This window comes from Zalophus californianus, chromosome 11 (genome assembly GCF_009762305.2).
Source record: "Zalophus californianus isolate mZalCal1 chromosome 11, mZalCal1.pri.v2, whole genome shotgun sequence".
NCBI lineage: Eukaryota > Metazoa > Chordata > Mammalia > Carnivora > Otariidae > Zalophus > Zalophus californianus.
In genome coordinates this window covers 46,179,041-46,204,063 of record NC_045605.1, presented here as the reverse complement: position 1 = coordinate 46,204,063, position 25,023 = coordinate 46,179,041, and the positions used below count along the sequence as shown (strand labels likewise).

Genomic DNA, 25,023 nt, shown 5'->3' with positions numbered 1-25,023 from the left:
CTCCTCCACCCCTCTCTTAAAAAATAAATAAAAAATAAAAATTGTGTTTTGTTTATACTTTATTATGGATGTTTGAAGCATTCTATATCCTCTTTAAATGGAATTAGAAACTACTTCCTAAGCATATGGCTTGCCTCTCCCATAGCCATGAGAGAAGTATATTAGATAATGGTTAATAAGTGCCTGGCAAATTCAAGTCCTTCCAATTTAAGGGTTGCTATTCTTCTACCTTGATTATAACCATTGGAGGCCTGAAACTAAATGCAAATCGTGTTTATTTTCACGTTTCAAGTTGGACAACTCTTCACACTAGGGACCCTAGTTAACACTATTATCTACAGACACCTATAAGCAAAGCAAAAGATCTTTCTTAAAGTATATATAATGTAGCATGAATTAAGCCATAATTCGTAGATTATAATAATCACTTCCTAATATGCAAACACCTTGGTGAAGTACACAGAAACCACCTCCACAGTGCCATAGGAAAAAAAACAGTCCTAGGCATATTTTTGTTATAGACTAATATTTAAAAAATGAAATTGCTTTCACTAAGTTCAACTAACTAGGCAACAGTCATTCAAGATATTAAAAGGTACAACAGAACCAAGCCCTCACTAGAAAGAAAAATTCCTAAAAGAGGAAAAATCATCTCTACATTAAAGCCTGAAGTTCATGATGTCAAGACACAGAACTGTCTGTGAAAGCCTTTTTAATTTTCTGGAAGCATGTTAAAGTGTGTGGGGGAGGAAGGTGTTTAGAAAAACCACTGATTGCCCAGACTTTACTTAATTTACGTCATTACTGAAAACTTGTTACAAGCGCATTTAAAACAATATAGGGAAAAGAGTATTTTAAAACCTCACTGAAAAGAACTAGAGTAGTGGCAACTTATACGGATTTAAAGAAAAAAAAATTCACACATTACCAGGAATATTCAAGTTCCTACCAAGGCAGTGGTAGAGATGAGTTTACCCTCCAAACCTAATCCCATTTGGCATCTGCAGTAACTGTTACTACAAGAGAAAAGGGCTAGCACTAACAAAACCACAAGCAAAGACCACCCTCCTAGCCATATCTAGCCTGTTTTCCTACCCTTCTTCGCAATGTGTTAAAAGAACTACCGCTACATCTGAAATAATGCAAAAACCTTTATAAAGACTTTAAAAAGCTATACATATTTTTGTTATAATTTATCATTTTGATAAATTTGAGGAAGAAGAAAATAGTTCTTACAGTAACAAGTAGTTTTTTCACCTACCCCCCATCACCCAAAAGAAAAAACAAGAATTAACAGTATTAAGTCAAACCATAAGATTGGCTACAGCAAGCCAAGTACTCACTTGAAGGGAAGTAAACGGTAAAACTGTCTACTCCAATATTAGATAATAAAAAAAATCACGTATGGCTTCACAATTCAATTTAAAGAATTTTCCATGTATAAAAGTGTCACCATTTAAATATATTCTGCATTTTCTAAACAGACAAGGATTGATAGTTAAAAGCAGCTTGCATGACCAGTGCATAAGAGGAGAACCAAGCAGTAATGATTTTTTTTAACTTTTCCACAGTGAAGGAAAAGTCACAATGAATAATAGGTTTGTCTGTAGCAGTAACTTGTTCTAACAGCACTTCATGAGCAAAGTATCTTGGAAGAATTCACATTTTGTACATTTTTTTTTTTTAAGTGTAGACCTTACAGCTGAAGTCCAAATGAGAAATCCAAACAGGACTCCTGTCAGTGAATTCCCTTTCAGGACATGCTCACTCTTGCTTCAAACAGTAAAGCAAAGTAACTTTCAGGAGAATAAAAGTCAGTCAGACTAATATGTCCAGTTACCATTTAAAAAAGGAAATTATTGTGCCTATTTCCCTGTTTTTTTTTTCCTTAAAAGTTTTAGGTCACTCCACTGAGTCAAAGCTTGAGTAATCCACTGAGCTTTGTACCTCCAGGTAAAGGAAAGAAAAATGAGCATATTACAAGTGGCTTCCAGGTTTGGAAAAAGTTGGGAGGAGTTAGCTATGGTAATTTTATGTAAGTTAGTGAATGGAATAATATAATGCTGGATAAGAGAAGCTGGTCCCCCGAGATAACCAGCATAACTTAAAAAGGAGTCCAAACTCAAGCATCATCAATCACCTTTTTAGCATTTTTAAAGAGATGTATGTTATTTGTAGGTTTGATATTAATCCATTTTTTATTCCAATAATCTACACTTCATACTCAACCTTCTAAATTCGAACTGCCAGGGTTAACAGTTCCAGGAAATGATACTACTCTCAGCCAATCCTTTTCCAGATCCCCATTAGAAAAAGAAACACCCGGGGGGGGGGGGGGGCTGACATTCACAACTTCTCTAAAAAGCATGAAAACATGATGATTAAATTCCACCAAAGGCAATTAAAAATCCCAAGTTCCCACAAAGCGTTCCCTACACCAAACGGAATACCTTTACTTTCACTCCCACAAAGAAAGTAATCTGGGATAAGAGTCGGATATTGAGTGTGATATATCTGACATAAAATAAGACGAAGGAACCTAACTGAAGCTACAGAGGCCAAGAAATGTAACCCAAATGGGAGAGGAGAGCTGGAAGAGAAACCCGAAAAGGGAATGGACAGAAGAGGCTAGTGGAGCAAAGGAACTGGAAATCACTTCAAGGGAGGCAGCCTTCAGGACTGCGGAGCAATAGGGATCTAGGTCCACAGAACCGGGCGTTTACGGAACCCGAAGGCTAATGGGGAAAACAATGGGGCGGTGAGACCAGGAGCAAACGGAGAAACGCTCAGGAGAGGGCGACTAGGCAGCACGGGACGGGTGGGATCAAAGAGCAGAAGGCTGCAGTAGACAGAGGCGGCAGGAAGGTAAGAAGCTAGGTGGAGAGGCAGATTGGTCCGGTGTGATGGGGTTTCGGGGCGCACCCGGCAGGAAAGCGAGGGTCCTCTAGGTACCCGGGAGGGGGGCGGGGGGAGTGGCTTAAGAGGAATTTTTAGATAGGGAACGGAAGCCGTGAAGGCAGGTATGATGGAAGCAAAAAGAACACACCTCGGAGCACAGGACCCGCCGTGCCAGACAAGACGCAGGGAAGAAGAGGCAGCTGAAGGGGTAAGAAAAGAGAAGGGGAGAAGAACGCGGGTCGCGGGGACGGGCCGCGGTCGGCTTCACTCACAGTCCAGGTGCTTTTTCTTGGGCCCCATGATCTCGTGGGTCGTGGCCTTGCATACTGTCTTGGATACGGCGGAGCCGGTGACACTGTGCTGGGCGGCGGTGATTCGGTCCGTCAAGCTCTGTCCGGACATCTCTGCGGCTCCTCCGCCACCCCTCCCGCTCGGCAGCCAGCGGGGACTGGGATCCCCAAGCGCCGGAGGACCCCCACCCCCCCACCGCACCCCCTACCCCCACCGGCTCCTTCTCCGCCTGCCGGCCTGGGGCGGGGCTCAGGGCCGCGCGCTGCCACCTAGCCCGGAAAGAACCGGCTCGTGTCACCCGCGGGGTCAGGCACGGTATCGGGCACTCCCCTGCCCCCGCCTCAGCTCAGCCCACCCCTTCCCTGGTCAGCTGGAGCCGGGCAGGGCAAGAGGGACAGGCAGCTGCAGGAAAATGGCGGCGCCAGGCTCCTCCTCGGAGCTTTCCGGGCTGTCCCGGGTCACGTGACTCAGGCACCGCCCCTCCGTCTCCTTCTCCCGCCTCTTTTCCCTTCCCTTTCCTCTTCGACGCCCGCCCTCCCTCGCGCCGCGAGGGAAGAGCGGGGCGGTGCCCGCGCGTTACGTGATGGAACCCGCCCGGCGGGCGCAACAGGAGGCCCGCCCTGGGGCAGTGGGCGGCCGGCCGCGTCACGTGACGCTCCCTGCCAACAGGTCGCCAGAGGCGGGACGCGGGGGTCACAGAGGGGAGGTGGGGCGGGGGAGGGGTGGCGAGTCCGGCGCGCCGGGGGCGGGCTGGGGAGTGGCGTCTGGCTCTCCCCTCTCCCAGCCGAAGGGTCTCCTCGTGCCTGTGGTAAAAACCAACGGCTTGACAAAGAGGAGGTGCGGCCGCCTTTACAGCTTTGCGTGAGGAAGTGGCTGTTAGGGCTCCGGCTCCCCGGACTTTAGTGGCTGAGTCAAGATTGTGTTGAGGCCTCCCCCCCCCCCCCGCGCCAAGCCGTCCTCCTGGCTTTAGGGAAAAGGAAAACGCTTAAGTCGGTCCATTTTCTGAGCCTGGCCAGCAGGCCTCTCCCTACTGTGGAACTGTTGAAGCTATCCCTGCTTACTTACCCCTCAAGGGTTGGGTCCTGGTTTTCTTTGTTTTTCCCATTTTCTTGAAAGGCTTGGAAATGTCACCTGTTTTTGTTTATCTCTCCTCTGAAAACTCAGACACGTTGCTGCTGGACTAAATTTAGATACTAACCGGTCCCTATTCTTTCTCTAGGGTGTCAAATAGGACAGGAAACACATAACTTCACTGGAATTTGAAAAGGGAAGTAGTAGGATGATGTCAACAGAGATTAGCTTGACCCTACAAGGCTGACTGCCGAGGTGACTAAAGGTCCAGACCATAGAAGGAAGTGAGAAGGCTGGTAAATGGAGAAGTCCCATTCAAAGAATTGAGACATCACTACCTGCCATCTTCCCGGGTTTAGTTTTTCTTCCCTTTGGCCCTTTTTCTCTTGGGTAAACCAGATTTTCAGGGAAAGGAGACACTGACACTGACTTGTAGACATTTTAGAGGAATTTCTATATCCTGTGAATCTGTTCAATGAGATCCATATCTTTAACAGAGCCTTGGTAAATGTAATTAGGGCCTCACATTTAACTCAGGTTTAGGGATAAATTTTAAAATCTGTGTGAATGTTGGGGCGTCTGGGTGGCTCAGTCGTTAAGCGTCTGCCTTCAGCTCAGGTCAGGGTCCCAGGATCCTGGAATCGAGCCCTCATGGGGCTCCCTGCTCGGCGGGAAGCCTGCTTCTCCCTCTCCCACTCCCCCTGCTTGTGTTCCTGCTCTCGCTATCTCTCTCTCTGTCAAATAAATAAATTAAAAATCTTTTAAAAAAAATCTGTGAATGTTAAATTACCGTGATAGTCCTACGTAATCTTGCTAGTTTCAAATGAAATGCTAACATACTCCAAAAGTCTGTGTACACCATCTGCCAGCCAAATCCAAAATTCGTGCTTCAATCTGGTGACTCTCAGAAGATGCAATGCTAATAGTTAACATTTTATGTATGGTATCACAGATTTTATGGTCTCCTCCCATTCCCTTCCCCACCTTGTTTCACTATGGCTGGTGAAATTCTGCAGCACCATGGTTTGCCAAGAACATACAGTCTTAAACCAGCAGGCTTCATCTTTGTCAAGCCAGTCCCAAATTTCACAAAATGTTAATGACTTCCTTCAGTGCATCTGCAGTCCATCTGCGGTTTGGTGCCCAGTTTGCTGCCCATGTCCATTGTGTAGTACAGTTACCCAATCGTTAAGACATGTATGCCATCCTTGCTACCCTCTATGGGTTCACCTGTGTGAATTACCAATTGGCCTGAGTGTCTGCACTAATAATCCTCCTGCTGAAGTAAGTCAACATGAGCATGGCATTTAGCTGCCAATAGCTAAATATTTCCACCATAGGAAAAATGTATAAGTTATTCCTAAGTACATAGCAGGAAACGTATTTTTTGCACTACTATGAATGACATTATAGGATAATATCACTGTACTTTTAACAATGCATTTTACAAGTTTCTAAATAAGTAATCAGTGATCATTATAGAGGTTTATGTACAATGGTGAACTGAAAGATAGGAAGAAATTTAGAAGATGATAGGGATGTATTCTAAGGATAGGAATTACTGACCAGCCTGCCCTGTCCTGTATACTTAAGTTTTCTGTGTGTTCTACTTTCCTTTGTCTCTTCAAGAAATATCTTTACTTATCCCACAGATGCTTCAAGCTCACTATGGCCAAAAATGACTTCTCTTGTCCTGGCCCATTCCGTATCCCTAATCCATGTGGATCTTCTTCTTTGTTCCTTATTCCAGGAATGGCCTTAACCACCTGCCCAGAAGTCCAAGTCAGAAAACCGTGACTCATTCTTAGCCCTCCTTCTCTCTTATTTCTCTTACCTTGCCTAATCTAGTTAGATCCCTCAAACCCATTTTCTTTCTAACACCACATCTCTTGCCTTAGTTCTAGCCTTTATGATTTATGATCTCTTCCCCATGTAGACTGTTCACAAACTTCTTAGCTGATTTCTCTGTCTCTCGTACCTCAACTCTCCAATCCAGATCTTTCTGAACCTAAAATGTGTTTATCTTTTCTTTGCATTAAAACCCTTCAGTAGCACCCCATGTACTACTATAGAGGATAAAATTTAGGACTCTTAGCTTGGCATATAAAGCCTTTCATGATCTAGCCCCTACCTAAGTATGTTGAGCTTTATCTCTCTCCAGTCCTCTACACGCACTCCTGCCAGTGTCACACTACTGGGTATGCCATGCTGTTTCATACCCTCGTAAGTAGTGGTTTATTTCTGTTACTCATCTAGTATCTTATACATCCTCCTACCAATTATTTTTGTAATTTATTGTGCTAGCATGAGGCACAAAGATATCTTCTTGTTAATATTGTGGCTGATCCACAGTAGACACACAGTATAATGCTAGTTGAATGAATGAATGAAAACACTTAAAAGTCACCCATTTGGAAATACTACTCCAAACCTCTCATTGGGTAAAACCTGCCCACTTTTTCATACTTACAGCATGTACATTCCATAATTATCCATTTGGAGGATCAGACTTATTTCAGTGTTTTATTAATTCATTCACAAAAATATATGTATTGAACACCCACTGTGTGTCCGGCACGGTTCTAAGTGCTGAATGCTGTTATAACAATGAACTCATCAGTCCTTTGGGAACTAATAAGCTCTTTACTGTGATCACCAACTTAAAAGCCTATGTGCTTTAGTTACAAATGAATAGAAACAAAAACAGAAAATTTTGAATAGCACGTGATATTTCCTAGGCTCTCAAATTACAAAATATGCTGTAGAGAGGTTGGTGTCCAGGGGGGAAAAGAAACCATTTTTTAGTGCCTTTCATGTGTTTGGAACACTTAAAATTTTTCATTTAATTCTCATTACTATAAAAAGTATTGTACCATTTAATATAAGGGAAAAAACAAGTTTTAGGAGTTAAGTGCTTATATAATTTTTCTCTATTGTTTAAAAAAAAAAAAGTTAAGTCTTAGAAGCCCAGAATCCCACAGATACTACAGTGGCATAAGCAAGATTTAAAAACTTGTCTTTCCATTACTTTATCTATATCCTTTCAGCAAGACTTGAAGCAACTACCAATACAGATGATATTTATTCAACAAATTCTTCTTGCCTGCATACTCTATGCTAGGTATTGCTAGATGCAAAGATACAATAATGTGTAAGACAAACATTGGTCTCTATTCTTAGAGCTTGCAATATTTTAAATGGGAACCGAGAAGAAATAAGTGGGGTGAAGAAAACTTACTGCACCTGAAGAATCTTGAGGATGTCTAAACTTTAAGAGAGTAAGAGAGAAAACGAATTTGGAAGACAGAATTAACCATAATGTTTACCCCTTACTACTTCACTTAAGCTCATTCCCAAAGCTAAAGAATCTACCAGTTTACCCTATTCCCACTCTTCTTGGAAATTAGGGTTAATTATAATATTTTGACATTCTGTTAGCTAAGCTGATATAAACACCTTGGCATCCCCTTCCTCCCTTACCTTTCTATTTATATCTTCTGATGCTGCCAAATGAATTAAAGATCATAACCTTTAAAAGGTCAGGATTTTTCTTTGAATGTATCTGAGTTCTCTTAGTAGAACCTCCAAGCAAATACTCTACTTCCAACTGTGGGACCCTTATTCACACTCCCAGCATACATACTCGTGATAAGAATAGGAATATATAACTTTGTTGGTGACATACCCTGTGCTAAGCACATTACATGCATTAGCTCAGTTAAACCCTAAAACAACCTCATGACCTTAAGTGGCAGAGATAACTTTGTGCTCACCAAAGTCTGTTTTCTTTACTCCACACCTAACACCTTGTATTTCCCAGCCTCCTTTGTAATTACTCGAGGTCATGTGATGGATTTCTGTCCAGTGGAATGTGAATAGAAATGATGAAAGCCATTTAAGGTTTGGCCCACAAAACCTCTAGAACATCCTACACATGCTCCATATTCTCTTTCTTTCCACACTTATCAGCTGAATGAAACTTCAAAGAATTTAGAGGAGGTCAAAACCACCAAACTCAAAAAGCCTGGGGCCCCAAATTAATCCTTGCAGCAATGTCGTCCAAGCATGGTGAGGAACACCTGTGTTGGATTTTACTTGTTTTATTAAATTATGCCTCTGAAATTATGATGCTGTATTTTACAGTAATTAGCTTCCCTGCCTAATACACTTCTCTTCATTTTGCTGGTGAAGAGATTGAGGCTTAGGAAAAGTTAAGTAACTTGCTTAAATTTGCTCAGCTATTAGGTGGGGGAACTAGGAATAGATCTCAGGTCTGTCTGACGTTAGAGTTGGAGTTCTCACCACTTAAGTTTCTCATGATAACTATTTTATGTACTTTTAAAAATTTCATAAAAGTTTCATATGGCAGGCACCTGGGTGGCTCAGTCAGTTAAGCGTCTGCCTTTGGCTCAGCTCATGATCCCTGGGTCCTGGGATCTAGCCCCGCATTGAGCTCCCTGCTCAGCAGGGAGTCTGCTTCTCCCTCTCCCTCTGCCTACCCCTCTGCCTACTTGTGATCTCTGTCTCTCTCTCTGTCAAATAAATAAATAAAATCTTTAAAAAGGGGGGGGGGGGGCGCCTGGGTGGCTCAGACGGTTAAGCGTCTGCCTTCGGCTCAGGTCATGATACCAGGGTCCTGGGATCGAGTCCCACATTGGGCTCCCTGCTATGTGGGGAGCCTGCTTCTCCCTCTGCCTCTGCCTCTCTCTCTCTCTCTCTCTGACTTTCATGAATAAATAAATAAAACATTTTAAAAAAAAAGAAGGCTTTGTGGTGCTTCTTATTAAAAAAAAAAAGTTTCATATGGCCTTTAATATCCACTGCTTCACCTAGCATGCTGAAAAATGAAATAATCAGGGTGACCTCCAGGTTCTCTCATATATAAGATGCTCTCTTACTTTCTTTAACTTATTCCTGCCACATTTTCCTTTCTTTTGGATATATTAATTTTATAATTTCAATATGACTTACAATGTATTTGGACCTTATATACCTGTTGAAAAATGATGTGTAGATTAGTTAAGTTTCATCCTTCCCATAAAAAGGAAGATTAACCAAACCTTGACCCTGAATCGTCATCAAAAACCGTTAATTATGAAGCAGAATAAAAATATGATACCTGAGCTGTTAAGATATCTGGGGTCCATTGGTCGAGCCTGAGCCAGCATGGCGGCGCCCATGTAACACGGTTTGTGCCGCGAAAGGGACGGCGGCCGTGGCGCCGGCCCCGCGCGGTCACAAGTCACCATGCTGAGGACGGCATGGAGGGCGCTGAGGTTGCTTCGGACCCAGGCAGTGGCCCAGGCCCCAGTCCTTGGGCTGCCGGGCGGAGCGTGTGCCAGGCCTCCCTCCCTCCAGTGGGGCCTTCCCGATCCTCGCGGTGTCATCCTCCCGGCCGTTCACGGATATGACACCCAGAAACCACCAGTCCAGCCCAGCCAAGAAGATGACCCACCCCCTTCCACGCTGCTCAAAGACTACCAGAACATTCCTGGAATTGAGAAGTTTGACGATGTCGTGAGAAGACTCTTGTCTTTAGAAATGGCAAACCAGAAGGAGAAGCTAAAAATCAAGCAACAGCAGCTGATGAACAAGATTGTGGCAAACCCTGAGGACACCATCTCCCTGGAGGCTCGAATTGTTGCCTTGACTGTCAAGATGCGCAGTTACGAAGATCACATGCAGAAACATCGAAAGGACAAAGCCCACAAGCGCTATCTGCTGATGAGCATCGATCAGAGGAAAAAGATGCTCAAAAACCTCCGGAAGACCAACTACAGTGTCTTCGAGAAGATATGCAAGGAGCTGGGGATTGAGTACATCTCTCCCCCTCTGTACCACCGGAAAGGCCACCGACGCTGGGCAGCCAAGAAGGCCCTGTACATTCGGGTCTTCCAGGAGGTACAAAAGCTCAAGAAGCAAAAAAGGGCCTTAAAAGCTAAAGCAGCAGCAGCCCGGAAACAGGGCCAGAAGAACCCAGAGAGCCCTTCCAAAACTGGACCAGAGGCAGTCAAAGAAAACCAATAAATTTTATTTGAGTTCTGTCAAAAAAAAAAAAAGATATCTGGGGTCCATTCTTTGTAATCTAAAGAGGCTGAATCAAGTACAAACGTATTAGAACATGCAATATTGAACTAAAATAAGAACAAATGAACTAAAATAACATTAATGTTAATGTTAAAATTAGGATATTGAGTTTTGGTTGATATATATCAATAACATGAAGGAGATTTAGTAATTCATTTAAGGCAATGGGGGAAGAACCGGATTTGGAGTTAGACACACTTAGGTTCAAAACTCTGGACAAATTATTCAGTTTCCTCATGTATAAAACAGGAATAATAGTACCTATTTTAAAGATTTCTTATCAGGATTAAAATAATGTACATAAAAAACTAATACAATGTTTGACATACAATAAATGTTGTCACTCAATAAATAAAATCATTCAACATTTATTCAGAATTCACTATGGGCAAAGCACTCTGCTAGATTCCCAGGATACAGAGTTCACTTAGACAAAATATTAACAGAATGTATTAAGTAATGTGATAGAGATATACATAGAGTACCATAAGAAAGGGGAAAAAGGACATCTAGTTCTTCCTGGAGGGATCAATGAAGATTTCTCAGGGGCGGAGTCTTAAAGGATGATTAGGAATTGTGAGGGAATCAATTGTGAGGAATTGTGTGAGAAGTTATTCTAGGCAGAGGAAAATCGCATATGCAAAAAAAAGAAGTCCTTTGAGGACTGCAAATAGTTTGTTGCTCTTGTTGTTTTTAAGTAGGCTCCACACCCAGCAGGGAGCCCAGTGCAGGGCTTGAACTCACAACCCAGAGATCAAGACCTGAGCTGAGATCAAGAGCTGGATGCTTAACTGACTGAGCTACCCAGACACCCCGACTGCAAATACAATACAACTGCAACTAGTTTTATGGTACGTGTGAGGTTTTTATTTATTCATTCGATCAGCAAGTAATTATTGAGCACCTATATATGCAGATAGTGTACTAGGTCCTGAAAACACATCAGTGAACCAAACAGAAAAGTCTTCTGCCTTCTGGAATAGTACATACGTTCAAGAGGGCATATAATAAACAGATAAATATGAAACAAATACAGGGAGTGAAGAGTGCTATGAAAAAAATTTAAGCAGGATAAAAGAATCAAGAATGACAGAGGACTTTAAATTGGATGACAAGGGAAAGTTTTTCTAAGGAGATGACATGTGACTTGAGTGGATTGTGGGAGTCAGCAAGGCAAATATTGGGGAAAATATCATTTTGCAGAAAAGGAACAATAAGTACAATGGCTCTCAGGCAGGAACAAGATTAACTTGTTTGCAGAACAGCAGAGCCAATGTAGCCAGAGAAAGAGTGAAGAAGAGAAAGAGAACTAGGAGATGAGCTCAGAGATGTGGCCAGATCATGAGGGGCATGTTGAAGACTGGATGATATCTAGAGGTGGATGTACCATGAGAATGGACAGCTAGCCCTAGATCTTTGGATCAAGCTGATGACTGCATGAAGTAGGCTGTTTCCCACCAACACCACTGGAACAAGAATCCACTGATTGCCATGTTCTTCTACATATGCATATCCCCTTGGCTTTCATCTTTATCCTCTTGGCTATTTTCTTTCCCCTCTTCTGGATCAAGGTCCTAGATTATTGATGGACACACTTTTCCTTTACTAAATACATAATATTCCCAAGACCTGTGTCCTTGAAAATTATTGGACACAGGACTAATTCTTCATTCACTGGTAAGGTTGAACAAACCCTACCCAAATTAAAGGAAAAAAGAAACTTGATTATATAAGGATGATTATGTTACATGTCCAGCTATTTTTTTTATTTCCAGTATAGTTAATGTACAGTGTTATATTAGTTTCAGGTGTAACAATATAGTGATACAACAATTCTGTGTCCATTGTCCAGTTTTTAAAATCTAGGATGTAGTTTTGAAATGCCTTCGAAACTCCCATCATTTTTGTCTTAGTGTCTGTCTGCATTGCAGTTACCAGATATATGATCTTTTGAGTCTTAAATGCTGCTGCACAGCCGCTGCTACACTAGATGATTTACAAATGATTACCGAACAAAAAAGAACAAGAAGGCCTGATACTTATAAAGGTTAATAAGACTGTCATGAAAATCTCAATACATAACTGCAACTTATTAAATAGCCGTGCAGATCTGAATTGATTATGTTCCCAGAAAAATAAGTCTTTCTTCCAGCTTAGGCTAAAGAATGACCAAAAGACGGGCGGGGGGCAGGGGGAATGAGAAATGAAGCAAAAAGTAAAATGATCAACTGTACTATTGATACGCAACGCAAACAATTCAAGCTCTTACTGTTCTAACACCATCTTTAGACTCATATGTTACAAGACCACAAACTATTTAACTGTAACTCTGCGCAGACTCATATGTTCTAGTGATTCACTTAGTTTACAAATTCTTACGAAATCCCTGCCCATGCTAATAACATCCAATATAAAGGCACCCTATGATTAATACCACTCCCCTCCCAAATCCTATAAGTATCTTTCCCTTACTACCCCATTTTGAGACATTACTGAGACTGTGTTACTGGGATGCTTCCCCTTATCAGCAACTTTAACAAATCCAGATTTTTACGATTAATAGGTTTTCAGTAGTGCTATGTTTCAGTCTGTCTTTGGGTGAGCTTGTGCCCATGGATTGTGAAATTTACCAGTGCTCCTCAGTTGTTGTTGTTGTATTTTACTGAAGTGTAGTTAGCACATAATGTTACATTAGTTACTATGTACTATATGTACAACATAGTGCTTCTACAACTCTCTTTTTATGCTATGCCAGCCACAAATGTAGCTACCGTCCTACCATCTGTCACCACACCACGCTGTTACATTACCTTTGACTATATTCCCTATGCTGTCCCTTTCATCCCTGTGACTTATACATCCCATCACTGGAAATCCTGTACCTCCCATTCCCCTTCACCCATCTTGCCCATCCCCCCACCTCCTCCCCTCTGGCAGCCACCAGTTTGTTCTCTGTATTTAGAGAGGGTCTTTCTTCCTTTGTTTGTTTGTTCATTTGTTTTGTTTTTTAGATTCCACATGTAAGTGAAATCATATGGTATTTGTCTTTCTCCGTTTGACTTATTAGCGTAATACCCTCTAGGTCCATCCATGTCATCACAAATGGCATGATTTCATTCTTTTTTATGTCTGACTAATATTTTATTGTGTATATATACCATGTCTTCTTTATTCATCTGTCGTTGGACACTTTGGTTGTTTCAATATTTTGGCTATTGTAAATGATGCTGCAGTAAACTTAGGAGTGCATATATTTTTTTGAATTAGTATATTCACTTTTTACCCAGTATTGAAATTATTGGATTGTGTGGTATTTCTATTTTTAATTTTTTGAGGAACCTCCACTCTGTCTCCCACAGTGGCTGCACCAGCTTGCATTCCCACCAACAATGCACAAGCGTTCCCTTTTCTCTACATCCTAACACTGGTTATTCTTGTCTTTTTTATACTAGCCATTCCCTGCAAATGATATCTTGTGGTTTTGATTTGTATTTCCCTGATGATTAGTAATGTCGAGCATCTTTTCATGTGTCTAGCCATCTGTATGTATGTCTTCTTTGCAAAAATGACTTTTCAGGTCCTCTGCCCATTTTTTAATCAGATTATTTGGTTTTTTGGTGTTAAATTGTGTAAATTCTTTATATATTAGATTTTAATCCCTTATCAGATATATCATTTGCAAATATCTTTTCCCATTTAGTAGGTTGCTTCTTAGTTTTGTTTTTTTTTGGGGGGGGGTTGTTGTTGTTGTTTTTCTTGCTTAGGTGGGACAGGGTAGACAGAGGGGGCTGAGTTGTCTTTTTTTTTCTCCCAGGTAGTTTAGCCTCTGATAAAATTGCAGCAGATTAGACTCTGGTCCTGAGGGTAGTCCTTGTTAAGAAGAACAGAATGCTCTAGCATATATTGAAAGGGTTCCTTTCCCCTCCTCCTGCTAGAAACACCAAGGGAATTTTCTCTGGTATTCCCTAAGATGTCATGGTAGAGCTCCCACAGGTAGAACTAACAAAAGTCTGGGAACCTCCCCATACCTTGTCTACATTGAGCCTCCAGCAATTTTGTCAATTACAGTTTAGGTTTCCACACCCTGGGACTGGTTCCTGTGGTGGTTTCTGCTTGTGGGTTCTGCCCTTGTAAGTTGTGATTCTCTGTTTACCTGTCTGTCTCGCCAGTTTGTGGGGGGGAAGCAATGATTTGTCCTGTAACCTCACTTTTCAGACAGATCTAAAAAGAGTTGATTTTTCAGTTTGCCCAGCTTTCTACTTGTTGTTACATTGAAGTGGTGCTATGGGACAAGAAACCAGAAGACTGGACATACTGCTTTGGGGTGCTCAGGAGACACCCAAATGGAGCTATCCAGTATACCAAAGGATATTAATATGGCTTTCGGTAAGCTAGAGGTACAGATCCAAACAATATGAGTGTTTAAGTAGTTGACAAATCATGGAGTATATGAAGTTAACCTGGGAGTAAGCTCCCAAGACTGAGACAGAATCCTGGGGAATTCTACCATTAAAGAGGCAGCATACAATTTTGAAAGAGCACTGAAGATAGAGTCACTCTCTGATAAAATTAAGTTTTCACAGATACCTTGTTATTGTTCATATAAATTTATCAAAGTTCATTACCTTTTATTCTTTTACGCCCACACCTCCCACACCCCAATTAACTAAAGCAATTATATTACATAATCTGCTCATCCTGGGGCAATAGTTAACATGGAGACTTTTCAAAAGTAGAATAAAATATTTCAAACTACTTTTTAAATAAGGTTTTATAGAGTGTTCTATAAATCTTCTGTTTAAAAATCTCACTTTAAAGCAAAGATATTTTATTCCAATTGGCAGTCCAGAGGAAGTTTTGAGTACCAAATTCTAAACCTCCAAAAGTAGGATTAAAATCTTAGACACTGAAACATTCCAGGAACCAGTTGCATTTCTGCATGCTACAGTAAAATGAAGGCAGGAGGGACACATCTGCCAAACTTTATATTATAATTAAATCACTTTGTACTGACATAGCTTTATTTTAGAGGAGAATGTTTGTGGGGATTTTTAATCAGATAAAAATAGGGCTGCTGTTTTCTCTATACCAATTAACATAGTTGACATTTAGCCAGATCTGCCCTGGACACAGCAGGGGATGTACAGTTTGTCCTGATTCTGTGGGAAATGAAAAATGCAGTACTTGGCGCAAGAAAAAATATGTGAACCCAAAAAATGTTGTCAAATATAGCAAGTCAAATTAAGAAAATTGATTTACTGAAGGGCAGTCTATGCTTTCTAGAAAACAAAGGAGAAAGGAAGACTCTCTGGACGACTCAAAAACATGATGGACCTTGAGTTTAACATAAATACTATATGCTAATGAATAAGCATATTTGGTTAGAGACATTTTTCTACAACTCAGTTAAATATGCAGTATTTCTTACTGCATGAGTTGAAGAAAGAAACTGCTAGTTGCTCATACACAGCATATAAAGTTGAAGAAAGAAACTGCTAGTGGCTCATACACAGCATATAAAGACATGTTAAAAAATTTTGCACAGTAAGTCTGCTTAGATGACATCTAATCAAATTCTTTCATTTATGGATGAGGAAAATTGGTCCCAGGGATGTTAAATTACTTTCATAAAATAACACTGATACATTGCCCTCACAGATCCTTTGGTTCTCAAAAACTTTATGGGAACATCACAGCTATTGTAACATTTCAAATAACCAGAGTGCTTGAAGAATAGTTTATTCTAGTTCATTGAAACTTATGATTAACTAATGATGTGAAAGAAAAGTGGTTTTTATTTATAATTTCTTAAAAATTGATCTAAGGTATTTTACCTCATAGTTCCACCTTTATAAGTAGTAGGTTGAAACCAGAAAATGGCTGATATTGGATAATTACTCACAAAAACAGCGAATTTCATATGGCTCAGGCTAAAATATGAAAGTAAACTGAACTGAATATTTTAATAACTTGTAATAACTCAAGTTCATCACTGTGAAGAGCATTTTATATAGTTAAGTGTTATGGCTTCAAATATACATGGTTCAGGTAACTGTGTAGAAAATATTCTGGCTCCCTATATACCTTGAAAAATTTGTGACCTGTGCTAGCCAGCTTCCAAGATGGACTTCAGTGATCCTCACCTCCTGGTTTTTGTGCCCTTGTATAATCCCCTTTCACAATGAATAAGAATGACCTGTATAACCAATAGACCATTGGGGAAATGATGGTGTGTGACTTCTCAGGCTAAATCATAAAAATATTGAAGCTTCCACTTTACTCTCTCTTGCTCTCTCACACTGGCAGAAGTCAGCCACCTTGTTATGAGAACACTCAAATTCCAATAGAGAAGTCCATGTTGCAAAGAACTTAGGCCTTTTGCCACCAGCCTGCATTAACTTGCCAGCTTTGTGAGTGGGCCATCTTGGAAGCAGATCCTCTGTCTGGCACCACAACCAAGCCTTCAGAAGCCCTGACCAACATCTTGATTGCAACCTCAGGAGAGACCTTGAGCCAGAACTACCCAGCTAATCTGTTCCCAAATTCCTGACCCACAGAAACTGCGTGAGATGTTGTTTTAAAACATCTCTACGTTGGGGCTCCTGGGTGGCTCAGTCAGTTGAGCATCTGCCTTCTACTCGGGTCCTGGGATCTAGTTCCATGTTGGGCTCCCTGCTCAGTGGGGAGCCTGCTTCTCCCTCTGCCTGCCACTCTCCCTGCTTGTGCTCTCTCTCGCACTCTCTCTCTTTTTTTTTTTTTTTTAAAGATTTTATTTACTTATTTGACAGAGAGAGACACAGCGAGAGAGGGAACACAAGCAGGGGGTGTGGGAGAGGGAGAAGCAGGCTTCCCACTGAGCAGGGAGCCCTATGTGGGACTCGATCCCAGGACACTGGGATCATGACCTGAGCTGAAGGCAGACGCTTAATGAGTGAGCCACCCAGATGCCCCTCTCTCTCAAATAAATAAAATCTTTTTAAAAATTAAAAAAAAAGCCTCTACATTTTGGGATAATAGATAACTAATACAGGGCTTTTAAAAAATATATGTGCCCTATGTATTAGTTTTCCTAGGGCTGCCGTAACAAAGTACTACAAATCTGGTGGCTTGAAACAATAGGAATTTTTTTTTCTCACAGTTCTGGAGACCAGGAGTCTGAAGTCAAGGTGTTGGCAGGGCTGTACTCCCTCCAAAGACTCTAAGGGAGAATCCTCCCTTGCCTCTTTCAGTTTCTGGTGGCTCCAAGTGTTCTTTAGCTTATGACTGCATAACTCCATTCTCTACCTCCATTTTCACATGACCTTTTCTTTTCTATGTGTCTGTCCTTTGTGTGTCTCTTACAAGGACACTTATCTGGACTTAGAACCTACGCAGATAGTCACGAATGATCTCATGTCTGGATTTTTAATACAATTACATCTGCAAAGAGGTTTTTTCCAAATAAGGTCACATTCACAGGTTCCAGGATATGGACTTATCTTTTTGGGGGGTCACCACTCATTCTACTACACACTATACAAGTTTATGTATAGTCTAAATATATAATTTACTTAGGTCGCCTTAAAGAGTCATGAAGGCAAAATAATGATAAGATGATAATAATAGTGATAATAAAAGACTTGGTTAATTGAGTGCTCCAGTGGACGGGTTTGATTACTCAAAGCTGCATCATATCATCTTTTTTATGAACAGGAATCGGGAGTCCTGGGATCTGGCCTCCACTGGTTGTATGGTCTTGGCAAGAAACTTCACTTCCATGACCTTTTCTAGGGGGAAGATCCTTTCCCTTAGCCTCTGTCTATGTGCAGACACATCTACTAGAGTAACACATCTGGCCTCTCTTTGCCTCCATACTCTCTAGAGACTTCAGGAAAAAGAAATGAATGTGCTTGGCCAGGGCCAGGACTAGTGTGAGGTCAGAGAGGAAACTGGGGCACAAAATTTAAGAAGGCCCCCACTCTCAGGGTCATGAGGCAGACATATTCCAGGGAGTATATTATGGGCCTCATTTCAGTGCCACTCTATGAAGCCCTCCCTGCCAGATGATTCAAAATCACATCAGTCATTCTCTACTTTGATGCTCCATAATAGTTGTTTGTACCCCACAGTTCACAGTTTTTACGATCTATTCTTTAATTGTTCCAAGTATACATCGTTTATCTCTTCAATTAGATTGTAAACACCCTCCTCTCCAATGTTGTCTAACCATGTTGGGGCACATTACGTGAGCATCACTACACATTTATTGACTGACCAAATTAGTAGAAACACTTCTTCAAGAAAACCTATTTAACATGCTTTTCCTCCTTGAAGATAATTTTGTCTCAGAAATCATTCTTTATTTTAGAACATAGTACATTTTCCAGGTGGACTATTTTCCCCACGGAAATCATGTAGTACTTAAAACACCTAAATCCATCATGCAGTCTTCTTCAAGTTATTCATATTTCAGAAATGTGCTCAATTTTTTGGTATTAATTTGCTTTCCTAGGTTCTTAATTTGTGAGTCTATTTGTGAGGATACTGATCTAATTATGTTATTTTACCAGTTAGGCCAAAAAGAGCTTGCTTTGGCAACTGTGTGTAAACTCTGCCGGAAAGTCCCACCCCTAACATTGTGGAGGTGGAACCAGGCCATACACGGAGGCCCCCGTATCATGTGTCTACATATTTAAAAGTTACATATCAAGGGGCGCCTGGTGGCTCAGTCGTTAAGTGTCTGCCTTCGGCTCAGGTCATGATCCCAGAGTCCTGGGATCGAGCCCTGCATCGGGCTCCCTGCTTGGTGGGAAGCTGCTTCTCCCTCTCCCACTACCCCTGCTTGTGTTCCTGCTCTCGCCATCTCTCTCTCTGTCAAATAAATGAATAAAATCTTAAAAAAAAAAGTTCCATATCAAGCTCTCAAACTTTTGGTGAAAAAGTACATCCTATCCTTCTACCTTGACAGATATTTTTTTCTTTTCTGATTTTCACTTTCATATTTTCTATTTCTGCCTTGGCCTTAACTTGTACTCATTCTTAATGCTCTAAAAGATTAAAAAACAAATGTAATTACATTCAAAGTATTCAAATTGTGAATATATTTTCCACCAAAAAATGAAAGGAAATATAACAAACTGAAAAATTACAATTATTTTTGGGTGAAGGTGGTCAGAAGTACAAACTTCTAGTTGTAAGATAGGAAAGTTCTGGGGATATCATATACAGCATGGTGACTATAGTTGATAATACTGTATTGTATATTTTGAAAGTTACTAAGAGAGTAGATCTTAAAAGTTCTCATCACAAGAGAAATAAATTTGTAACTATGTGAGGTAATGGATGCTAACTAAATTCATTGTGGTAATCATTTCACAGTATGTCTATATATCAAACCATTATGTTGTATACCTTAAATGCAGGCAATGTTATATACCAATTATATCTCAATAAAACTGGAATAAAATTATTTTATGTTTAAAAATGACTTCTCTAAAGAGTTCAAAATTGAATTCTTAAATTCAATTCTTAAAATTGAAAAGGAAAAAAATTATAATTATTGAATATCAAAATTTTAACCCAAAATTATAGAAAAAATTTAAAATTTATTTGCATCTATTTAAATTTTTTTAAATATTTTATTTATTTATTTTAGAGAGAATGCAAACAGAGGAGAAGGGGCAGAGGGAGAGGAGGAGAGAAAGAATCTCAAGCCAACTCCTCTCTGAGCACAGAGCTTGACACAGGGCTCAATCTCACAACCCTGAGATCATGACCTGAGCTGAAATCAAGAATCAGATGCTTAACTGACTGAGCCACCCAGGCACCCCTCTATTTAAATATTTTAGTAAAATTAAAACTATTCTTGATTCTTGCGTTGACTGTCTAGTGGCCAATGGGAAGAACTGATATCATGCTTCATGCATATTATGTCTAGCCTACATATGCACACATTCAAGAGCAATATGAAATATTTTATATTGCAGAATGTCCCTAAGCAATCACATTTAATTACTGCAAATAATATACTAACTCATGAGTACTTCTGGAAACACAAAATATGAAGAAAAGCAAGAAAATGGATGCTGGATACAATGAAAAATGATACTGCACTATGTAAAAATCTCTTGCACTCATGCTCTCTAACAGGAAGGAAATGAAAAATTATTCTTTTCTCCTCTCTAGCTGCTTCTGCTATTCAAATCCACCCAAAGAGCTGGTGTTCATCTCCAAATGTGGTGGCAGTACAATCCATAAGACTTCACAGCATTTAGACACGGTTGCTTTTCCACTCAAGGACAGAGGACAAGAGATGTAAAGAAGCATTTCCCTGAGGCCTGAATGCGGTTAAGCATGAAACTGGATGTTTAAGGACACATGTGCCAGTGCTGAGCACCAGATCTCAAGTGCCAGAAGTGCCCATATGCTATTTAATAGATTGATTTTTTGTGTTTCTGATATGTGGGGCCTCCTAAAACACGGGGCTTAAGGCAGGGCCGTCTTGCCTGGGTGGCAGGGTTGGTTGTACTACTGTGCCAAAAGTCAGTCACTAAATGTCAGAAAGTTCTTTCTGGTCCCACGTAGGATTCATGGGTTAAAGAATTAAGTTATTTTTAGTGACACAGTATATAGACTCTGGAGACATAGTGATTGTGGGTTCACATCCCAACTTTGCTACTTAGTTGTAAGTCACCTTGGGCAAGTTATGTAACCTTTCTATGCCTTGGTTTAAAAAACACCCATCTCGGGCGCCTGGGTGGCTCAGTTGGTTAAGCGACTGCCTTCGGCTCAGGTCATGATCCTGGAGTCCCGGGATCGAGTCCCACATCGGGCTCCCTGCTCAGCAGGGAGTCTGCTTCTCCCTCTGACCCTCTTCCCTCTCGTGCTCTCTGTCTCTCAGTCTCTCTCAAATAAATAAATAAAATCTTAAAAAAAAAAAAAACACCCATCTCACTGAGTAAAGTGAGTGAATATACAGGTGAGAGAATATAAACGTCAAAAAATGTAAAGTAGAGGCACCTGGGTGGCTCAGTCGGTTAAGCATCTCTCTTGGGCTCAGGTCATGATCTCAGGGTCCTGGGATCGAACCCCGCATCAGGCTCCCCACTCAGCAGGGAGTCTGCATGCCCCTCTCCCTCTACCCCTCTCCCCACTTGTGCTCTATTTCTCACGTGCTCTCTCTCTCAAATAAATAAATAAATAAAGATCTTTTTTAAAAAATGTAAGGTAAATATAAAAGATATTTTTGCAATATAAAACAACTCATATTTTTTTTTTGGCTCTTTTCAGTTTATTGCAGGAAGGAGTTACACTAGTCCAAGTTAAAAGCAGACCCCAAATGGTTACATTATACAAGCTGTGAGGTTTTTAAACTTGTGACAAGGGACAGAAGGAAAATTCTACTCATTGCAAGGAAATCCTCACTTAAGCTTCAATGAACCAAAAGCACTTAAAACCCATGAACCTTCAGCTGGTCGTCCTTAGCCAGTCCAATCTCTACCAGGAACTGGCATATGTTCTTGCACTGGTCACCCTGTAGCTGAATTACTTCTCCATATTCTGGATGCTCAATTACAGTACCATTGCAGGCAAATTTCTTCTTAAACACCTTCACTAGTTTCTTTTTATCGTAATCATCAGCGATCTCTTGGACAGTAGTAAGGGTCTTCCTGCCGTTTCTCTGTTGAATTCTTATATGGATATAATCCTCAGTGCCAGCAGGAAGCAGATCATCACCCTTACTTGCATCAGCAAAGGGGTCCAAAGAGTGGAGGTTCTGGATAGCGGACGTACGATACGATTCCTTTTCCTCAGTGGAAACGGCCTGCGGAAGGCGGTGGCGGGAGAAGGCGGGGGGTGGGGGACGGAGCGTCGGGAACCGAGGGGGCTTAATTAAGGGGGAGGCTGCTGAGTCCTCGGCGGCAGCTCAGTGACTGGGGCCTATAAAACAACTCATATTACTCTTAAATGTGTGCATATGTTGGCTCGACAAAGATATATATATCTTTATCTATATATAAAATTATGTGCATCCTTCAAAGCATTTTGTAGAACCAATTCACTCTTGGAAATAGTGTAATAATTAATAATAATTATAATAATTACAACCAGCTTTTGAGTATCTTTTATGGCCAAGCACAACATTTACATTTTATCATTTAATCTTCAGAACAATCCTGAGACATCCTCCGTTTTCAGAGGAAGAAACTGAAATTAAGAAAGATTAAGTGATCTGCTCAAGGGCACAGGTAATAAGTGACAGGACTGAACTTCAAATGGATGTTTTCTGAGTGCTAAACCTAAGCTCTTTTCATTTTGTTCTTGGCGGACCAACCATGTCTCTTAATCCCAAATTCTTAATTCTAAGATCATAGAGTACAATGGTACTGTTATTGTAAGGATGAAAATTACAAATAACTTGCCACCACCAAACTTTGAGCTCTTTAAGGACACAGGTTGTATTATTCAGCTCAGCATAATGCCTGGAACATTGTAAACATTCAATAAATGTTTTTCAAACCAATAATGATTAATCTGGAGCCAAAAACAAGCTAGGGAAGTTAATATAATATCTTGTTAATCAACTGTAAAATAGATTCACTGAGACAACTACAGTACTCCCTCTACTTCATGTAACAAAATTTTATGTGATTAATATTTTTTAAAGTTTAGTCATCTCAATACCCTTAGATCTTATTTTGACATTTTTAACCATGGCATCTGGTTGACTCTTCCATGAATCTTTTTGAAATGAAGACTCAGTTTATTCAAATTTATCTGGCTTCCACTATTATTCCCATGGTCCTTGCCAGAAAACAAATTACGGAATGTTTGAAGATGTTTTCCTTGTTTAGATTTTAACTGATGGGGCTTTTTTTCTCAGAAAATTCTCATGGGACACACAGGTTCATACCAGCCTGAAATATGGTTATTTGGCCCGTCTACCATTTTCAATAACATTTAAATTTAGGTTGCATATTTAGGGATATGACGGTGATGCTATAGAGTTTTATCCTGAGTTTCAGTTCTTTTGGAGTTCCACAAGGAGCAACCTGCATCTAGTACGGAACCACATTTTAAGATGCATTTCCCAGCAAATTGTAGGGGGAAAATATGAACTCCATCAGGTTCACCTCTCTTGTACCAGATGAGAAGCATCAGCTATTTATTTACACTTTAGGCCAGATTGGGAGGATAAGGGGATTTCAGGCAAACTCATATAACCTAAGCCCAAGTGGTTGGCAGTCGTGGTAGAGAAAGAAGACTTATGTCAGACACATCCCAAATATCCATTCCCTCATCCTTGCTTGGTGAAGGAACCTTGATTTTAGCTCAGTTTATAGCCACCCTGAAAGAAAACCCAAAACAAAAAACCTTCCCTTGCGGTTGCTTATGTCCATGTGATTAAATTCTGTCTGGTGAGATGTTAGCAGGATTGTCCTTTGAGACCACCTTAAGGGTAGATCATGCGGCCTTCTTCATCTCTATCTTCTTCATTTGGGCTGAAAATCAAATGTGATGGCTGAAGCTCCAGCAGTAATTCTGGGCCACTAGGTAGAAGCCACTTACTGAGGGTAGGAGAGTAACAAGGTAAAAGAGAGTCTATGTCCTTGATGATTATAAATCTACCTTACCAACCCTGGACTGTTTACTTCCAGACTTCACTTATGAAAGACAGAAATGAATTTATATCTCATTTAAGCCACTGTTAATTGTAGCTTTCGGTGTTTCTCACTTCTACCTCATCCCAACAGAGAGGATCTATTAAAGTCCTCATAAGTTGTTCTCTCTTGGGCAAAGTAAAGAGAAGGATCTGACCTTATCTCCATGACTATCTTCTTTTTCTACTCCCAACACCAAATATGATTCTATTTCCATCTGACCTGTCGGAGCCAAAGGCACCTAAACAACTTCTATAAGAAAAGGGAACTTGTTAATTAACCCTAGCATGTGAATACAGTAGCAGTTTCTCAGATAATAGCCTATGTTCTCCAAGATGGCCTAATTAAATACACTGGGTTTTGTTCTGTGAAATTGGTTTAAATGATTCTCCTGCACTTTATACAGTTCATTAATTATATACTTTTAAGGGCTCTAAACCCTTTTCCTAGAGTACCAAGAAAGGTAAAGTAGCCAAATGTGACTTTTAACCTCAAACTTCAAGCTGCTTTATCTATTACACTGAAAAGTACTTCATAGCTGTTTTCCCAGAAAGCCTAGGTTTTTTTTAATCTTCCCTCATTTTTACAGTCTAATCTCTAACATATTTCAATCTATTGTTATATATTGAGTCCTGTGTTATAAGGTTTAAATTCATTTCCTTTTAAGTTTTCCTTTTACCCTTGAAAAGATACTTTACATTTTAATAGTGAATAATTATTAGTGAGGTAAGAGTAGAGGATGGGAGGAGAAAAGAAAATGAAAGAAAAAATTAGACTTTAACACAGAAAAAAATTTATCTAGGTGCACATTAAACTTTTGGCTAGGTCAGTTCTTATGGAATACCAAAAGATTTTTAACCAGCAGGAACAAAGTCTTGACAAAACCAAAAGGCAGGTTTCCTTATGATCTAATAAGATAATTTTGTCTTCATAATTAGCAAATTGATGTTACTAAAATAACACATGGAAAAGTATGCTCAGATGTTCCCCCAATGGGAACAATGTGCATGATTCAGACGGTGAGCAATGACAGCAT

At 40.4% G+C, this 25,023-nt stretch overlaps 3 protein-coding genes and 1 long non-coding RNA gene across 24 annotated transcripts in view; 2 read left to right on the top strand and 2 right to left on the bottom strand.

The window, feature by feature from the left end:
- PICALM (phosphatidylinositol binding clathrin assembly protein) overlaps positions 1-4,392 on the bottom strand; it is a 102,787-nt gene extending 98,395 nt beyond the window's left edge. For 10 of the 21 annotated variants that reach the window (XM_027579392.1, XM_027579389.1, XM_027579393.1 and 7 more), the window contains exon 1: positions 3,171-3,300. In XM_027579392.1, coding sequence (XP_027435193.1) covers positions 3,171-3,300 — 130 coding nt within the window. Of the gene's footprint in view, positions 1-3,170; positions 3,752-4,254 lie in introns of those variants that run through there. The other 11 variants (XM_027579382.2, XM_027579385.2, XM_027579384.2 and 8 more) reach the window with 8 other exon arrangements.
- On the top strand, positions 318-21,192 carry LOC113914294. The gene is made up of 3 exons (XR_003517434.1): positions 318-3,106; positions 14,591-14,733; positions 20,512-21,192. It is a non-coding gene; the product is annotated as an uncharacterized LOC113914294 (long non-coding RNA).
- Positions 9,386-10,319, top strand: LOC113914292 (28S ribosomal protein S15, mitochondrial-like). Its single transcript, XM_027579404.1, has one exon. It carries the CDS (start codon positions 9,508-9,510, stop codon positions 10,285-10,287), a length of 780 nt encoding a protein of 259 aa, XP_027435205.1. The 5' UTR covers positions 9,386-9,507; the 3' UTR covers positions 10,288-10,319.
- Positions 21,193-21,606: 414 nt separating the features above from the next.
- LOC113913694 (eukaryotic translation initiation factor 1-like) lies at positions 21,607-24,204 on the bottom strand. The gene is made up of 2 exons (XM_035723123.1): positions 24,145-24,204; positions 21,607-22,213 (listed from the first exon to the last, which is right to left on the bottom strand). Exons 1-2 carry the CDS (start codon positions 24,202-24,204, stop codon positions 21,776-21,778), a joined length of 498 nt encoding a protein of 165 aa, XP_035579016.1. The 3' UTR covers positions 21,607-21,775.
- Between the last annotated feature and the right edge of the window lie 819 nt (positions 24,205-25,023).